This window comes from Lactuca sativa, chromosome 4 (genome assembly GCF_002870075.4).
Source record: "Lactuca sativa cultivar Salinas chromosome 4, Lsat_Salinas_v11, whole genome shotgun sequence".
Taxonomy (NCBI): Eukaryota; Viridiplantae; Streptophyta; class Magnoliopsida; order Asterales; family Asteraceae; genus Lactuca; species Lactuca sativa.
The window spans coordinates 370,961,516-370,968,011 of record NC_056626.2 but is presented as its reverse complement, the minus strand read 5'-3'; the positions used below and the strand labels follow the sequence as shown (position 1 = coordinate 370,968,011).

The 6,496-nt window shown below is 32.0% G+C and overlaps 1 protein-coding gene across 3 annotated transcripts; it reads left to right on the top strand.

Annotated features, from left to right (window-relative positions):
• Nucleotides 1-1,300: 1,300 nt before the first annotated feature.
• Nucleotides 1,301-6,250, top strand: LOC111891461 (probable disease resistance protein At5g66900). Of its 3 annotated transcripts, none has more exons than XM_042901497.1 (6): nt 1,301-1,434; nt 2,824-3,457; nt 3,533-3,933; nt 4,024-4,385; nt 4,460-4,671; nt 5,104-6,250. In XM_042901497.1, exons 1-6 carry the CDS (start codon nt 1,411-1,413, stop codon nt 5,934-5,936), a joined length of 2,466 nt encoding a protein of 821 aa, XP_042757431.1. In that variant the 5' UTR covers nt 1,301-1,410; the 3' UTR covers nt 5,937-6,250. The 3 variants fall into 3 exon arrangements, with proteins under 3 accessions (XP_042757431.1, XP_023743286.1, XP_023743285.1); XM_023887518.3 differs by lacking the exon at nt 1,301-1,434 and adding an exon at nt 2,278-2,600; XM_023887517.3 differs by lacking the exon at nt 1,301-1,434 and adding an exon at nt 2,282-2,697.
• Nucleotides 6,251-6,496: the final 246 nt, after the last annotated feature.

The window sequence follows — 6,496 nt, the reverse complement described above, 5'->3', positions numbered from 1 at the left end:
AGTTAAAACAAATCTTGAATATAGAATAAATTGTCTTTGAGTTCCATTTTCACATAAAAACATCTTTTATGTTTCATTTCTTGCAAGTGTAGAAAACAATGTTACGATACTTAAATATTCGTAAGGCTTTATAACAAGTCTTTGTTTCGAATTTAATAAGACTAGATTAAATATAAATGTATTTTGCATTTATGTCTTCTCTATAGTAATATATAGGAAATTTCAATGTAAACATGGATACTTTCAATGTGATTGGATAAGAAATGCAACATGTATGCTACTCATAAACTATTCTAGCATGTGGAATAAAATAATCTCTCTGAAGTTACTTGTCAAACCAAACATCAAGAGAAATCAAAACTATTTGTTTCTATGCTTATCTTTTAGGTAAAGTTATGCTAAAATAGTTTGCCTAACATTTGGTTGTTCCATAACTATTGATTCTTTATTTGATTAGGTGTTACAAGAGAAAGATAAAGATGAATTTTTTTTGGTATATACATTTTTATGATAATAAGGGGAGGGGCAAATTATAATACATAATTACCACATGTATTTATATCATATATAGATACAAATTCATCCATCTTGTTTTGGTAACAAATTGCATAAAATTTGGGCACTACACAAATATATATATATATATATATATATATATATATATATATATATATATATATATATATATATATATATATATATATATATATATATATATATATATATATATATATATATATATATATATATATATATATATGATCTTAAGAAAAATCTCACATGTGACATGCCATAAACTTAGCTAACGATGCTTGATTATGATTGTGGTTTTATTTTTGTAATCAATGTTTCAAACTATTAGCCAATTAAGTCTCATATTTGGATCCATTGCTACTCATATTCAAATCAGACAAAGTGTTTTATGAGCGTGAGTCATAACTAGAAATAAGAGCTCCATATACTCGAACCAAGTGCCCTCAGTCAATATCAAACCCCTTAAAACCAACAAAATATAAAAGTTTAATAACAAATCTCAAAATCAATAATGCATCGATTATAGTCATTGGAAAGAATGCGTAACAACTCATGTATTATAATTTCAATTATTTTTTCAGTACCATAGATTATTACCTAATAATTTAGTTCATATTCAAATGTTAAATTGGATTTTGATTTTTAGTTTTAACTAATGAGTAATTATAATTTGGTCATAAAGGTTAAGTCAATTACGGTTTCATATAATAATATGGAAGATCTAGTCAATGAAAATAAATAAGAATTCTTCATCTATATAAGAGGTCTCATAATACATAACCCAAAATCCTAAATCATATTCTTTTTGAGACAAACCACGGTAGTTCTGCTCACGATTTGTGCGTAAAAGTTACAAGCTGAAGTTGTGCCTACACAATGCCTTCAAGAGTGGAGAAATTGGTATGAATTGTCTTTGTTTATGTGTGCTCATCACATGAATTCTATAATATAAAATCTTATCTTGTTCAAGTGAGTTGTATACATGTCATACAATCACAACATTCTAAACAATTATATCGGTTTATCGGTTATATATTACATTAGTCTAAACAATTTGTCATAAAATACAAATGGATACGACTAAAAAAAATTACAACCAACTTTATCTTGATTTTCAATTTGGTCCTTTAACTTATATAAAATATCAAGAAATATTATGGTTTATAAAGTGTTATATTTAGAGATAAAGTGGGAGTAGATAAATAAATTGTCAAAATATATTCCTTCACATATTAATTCGTCTTTCATGAAATGTGTAGCAAATTATACAATTAGTCCGTGTGCTTTGCCCAAATTCATACTATTGGTTATAGTATTGATTTTGTTACTTACCGATCCCTATGGTTTGTATTTGTTCCAATACTATCTTACCTTTTTAATACGTTTTCCTTTTCATTCTAACATATCATTTAACGAGAAACAATTCAAAATGGATATTCTACGTACTTAATGAAAGAAAAATATTTGATATTTTTTTTATAAAAAATAGTAATGATCCTACTGATCCTATGCATTCTATAATTTTACAATGCAATCATACAATTCTACTATGATTTTACATAAAAACGCTCCAAGTAATATTAGTATTGATTTGTTTAGGTGGGACTGTTGGATCATACGATCCTATGATTAGGACGAAGATTTTAACAATTTTGGTATAAAAAGAAAAAGAGAGAGAGTGGATAGGGTTTTTAATTATTTATTATTATTTAAATACAGAAATAACTAAAAAGTAAAGAAAAAACAAACCAGTGAGACCGGTCATGTTATAAAATCATCACTTAGGACTAATAGTACGAACTGGGGAAAAACACAGGGACCAAATATGTAATTTACTCTAAATTATTTATATACATGGACGAAACAGTATCCAATTTGTTAACTCGTTCCATTTACCAACCAAATCAAAAAACCGTTGACGGAGCCGTTCGTCGAGAGCTCCCGCTGCTTTCCATCTACCTTCTGACCTTCATCGGCTGTTTACACGCTTTAATGCTTACTTTGTCTCGGAAATTGATTCGTAATCTCATAAATTTGAAGTGTCGGAGTATCTTCATTGTAATTGAGTATGTTCTTCGATTCCCAACAGTACAAATTCTCGCTTTTACAATCGAAGATATAAATGTATTTCCCTGTATTCGAATTACAAACCCATGAATTATCGTAAGTTATTGTCGCTTTCACGTTATTGAATTTGAAGTTTAAGTCTTAGGCGTATTGCTAGGGTTTTGATTTTACTTTCCTGTGTCTTATGATGATTTTTATCTACTTTAATTGTCATGTCTACAGATGATTGCGCCAAACGCAAATGAAGCAGCTCTACGAGCAGTAATGGTGGAGTTACTGAATACTGTGGTTTTGGAAACCAAAAGAACTGCCAAATTTAGAACTCTACTCAAGCGCATCGAGAGAACATTAAAGAACATTGAGCCGATTTTTTATGGATATGAGAGGTTGAGAAAAGTGTTGTATCGACCTGAACACGAGACCAAAATGTTCATATATTATGTGGCAAATGGAAAAGAAGTAGTTCTTGAGTGCTCAGAGATCAAATGCTGGAATGTATACAAGAAATTTCTTCACGCCAACAAGCTGATTGGATTGGACAACATGCTTTTGAGATTCTTTCAGAGTGAATTGCAGGATAATTTGAGTTCAAGCAGGAGGAGTCTGTTTGAGATTTATGCTTTGGGAGACAAATTGGATCAAGTACTTGCAGCTGTTACCAAACAGACAGATGGATTTTCAGAGTCCTGCAGTGTTCCAGGGCTTCCAGATGTCATCATTGGGTTGGATTTTCATCTTCAAGAACTGAAAAGAATGGTGCTCAAAGATGACACCCAAGTTGTAACAGTTTCAGCTCCTGGAGGATGTGGGAAGACCACATTAGTAAAGATGCTCTGTCATGATAATGAAATCAAAGGTACATAAACTATTCAAAACTTTTCTTCTTTGTATCTATTCTTCATCTCATTCTTAACTGTTTTGTTTTGTACAGGCATTTTTGGGGACAACATCTTTTATGTTACTGTTTCTAGAACAACCTCCATTAAGACACTCATCCAGAAACTATTTGCACATTTCCATGTGAATCATTGTGAGTTACAAACTGATGAAGAGGCAAAGAACCAATTAGAGAACTTTATGAGACAAATGGGATCAAAGAACATATTGTTAGTGCTGGATGACGTTTGGTCAGAATCTGAATCACTTATTGAAGATCTGAAGTTTCCAATATCAGGATACAAAATCTTGGTGACATCAAGATTCTTGTTTTCAAGATTCGGTTCCACATATGAACTAACTTTGTTAAACGATCAAGATGCAAAGACCCTTTTTTGCTCTTCTGCATTTCATAACATGAATTCCATAAATGTTCCAGATGATCTTGTGAACAAGGTAAATTTTTTCTTAATCTTTTAGAATAAAACCTTTTTTTACATATGATTACACTGGAATTGAACTTTTTTGTTTTGATTTTTGATCTAGATGGTTAAATACTGCAAGGGATTTCCATTGGCACTTACTGTGATTGGTGCATCATTAAGTGGTCAAAATTTAGTCAAATGGAGGTCAACTTTGAAGAAATGGTCAGAAGGTCAATCTATCTTTCATTCAAGCAGCCGATTGTTGCTTAGTCTTCAGTCAAGTGTTGATGCACTTGAAGATTTGCCAATACTGAGAGACTGTTTTCTAGATTTGGGTTTGTTTCCAGAAGATGAAAAAATCACAGCCTCTGCTTTAATGGACATGTGGGTAGAATCATACAATTTAGATGATGAAGGAATGTATACAAGTGAATACCTTCTTGAACTCTCTTCAAGAAACCTTCTCAATCTTGTTCTCACTAGGTAAAAATTTGTTACATAAAGATTAATTTTGTTATTTCTCCAGTGATTAATCGATTTTTGTTTGGTTTTTTCAGGAAAGATGGTAGTGAACTTGAAGGGTATTGCAACGAGCATTATGTCACACAACATGATTTGTTAAGAGATTTAGGCATCCATTTGAGTAGCCAAGATCCAATATCTCAAAGAACAAGATTGATGGTTGAAATTTACAAGAATCAAATACCCACTTGGTGGATTCAACAAAAGCAAGAACCAATCACTGCACGTCTCTTGTCTATCACAACAGGTTTCATTTCTTCCCATTCAACTTTTTTATGTGCAAAAAATAGCACAACTTACTTTTGTATATTTTTGTATCACAACATCCTACTTTCATTTCTTTCTATTATGACACTGTACTCTTTTCCATTTTCTTTATCCCAAAAAACCAACCCAATCATACCATTATACTTTTGATTATTTTTCTTAAATGGGTAGAATTTTCAAAGTAAATTGTTATAATGGGAATGCATAAAAAATTTGTGCCCTATCGATGGATCCACCATGTTCAAAAACCGTGGGTCTTCCTTTTGGAACTGTGCACATCAACCACTAGGCTCCAACTGTAATTCAAGTATGATGCAATAATAAACAAAGCAACAAAATTATGTTGCTATTTCTTGTAATTAACCATTTCCTTAACAAAACCAAATGTAAAATGTCCATTTTCTTTCTGCAGACGAATCATTCTCGTCGATTTGGTACGATCTAAACGCGCCAAACGTTGAAGTTTTGGTATTAAACATTCGAAGCCGAAAATACGAAATCCCCTCATTCATCAAAAAAATGAATAAATTAAAAGTTTTAATCATCACAAGTTATGGGACGTGTCCTTGCGAGTTACATGAACTTCAATTCGTTAGTTCTCTATCAAATCTAAAACGAATAAGACTCGAACACCTCTCGCTTTCTCACTCAATCCAATCCATTTTGGAGTTGTACAAATTAAAGAAACTTTCACTTATCATGTGTGAGATCGGTAGTGCATTAGCGAGTTGTACAAATGTTACGCTTCCGAATCTCTTAGAGCTTGAAATCGATCGTTGTTATGATTTGACGGAAATACCCTTAGAATTTTGTAGTCTTAAAAATGTCAAGAAACTAAGCATTACAAATTGCCATGAGCTTCACTCTCTTCCAAAGGGATTGGGGAGTTTGTCGAATTTGGAGATTTTAAGGATTCATTCTTGTACGAGGTTAGTTCGATTGCCGGATTCGATTAGGTTCCTTGGTAATTTGGTGTTCCTTGATATATCGGATTGTTTGAGTATAAATATGTTGCCTTATGAGCTTGGGAAGTTGAATGGTCTTAGAGTGATTAAGATGAGTGGTTGTCGGGGATTAGAAGAGTTACCAGATTCGGTGATTGATTTGAGTTTGTTGGAAGATGTGATTTGTGACGAAGAGACTTCATATTTATGGAGCTATTATGAAGATGATCTTTGTGATTTAAAGATAAATACAGTTGAAGATGACCGATTTGCAAACTTCATGAAAATAGTTGCACATTAATGGGTGGTTGGCTGATGGCCCGCTCTTGGTTGGAGTTGGTCTGCTCTTATTTGGAGCAGACCTTTCTGCCTGGGCTAGCCTAGCCTCGTCTCTGGTTGAGTGTTCAACCAGAGTACCAAGCATGGTGACTCTAGGCCGCAAAGCCTCTCGAGCCCAAGCCCAATTGATCAAACATGATGGTTTTAAAATCCCTTTTGAGTATAATTCTACTATATGCTTTATAAATAATAAATTTGTATCAATAAATGTATTGTATATTATGTAAGTTGTAATGTTTTATGTTTATATACCAATAAGACAGTGTTTTACTTTTATTTTGGTGTTAATGAAGTTTGGGTTGTTATAAATAGTAAATCGTGTATGACATATAGCGATACAGAACATATAAAATATTCATGGAAACTTTTGATGGTCGTCTAATGTTTGATCATCCAAAACAAGTTCACTTTGATACAGACAAACACTAAGAGTATACATAATGCATAGTTTAATGGAACAGTTGAACGGTATAGAGTTTTTGGTTGGCATTCTATTGGTTAAACTCAATCATAGTGTATTAT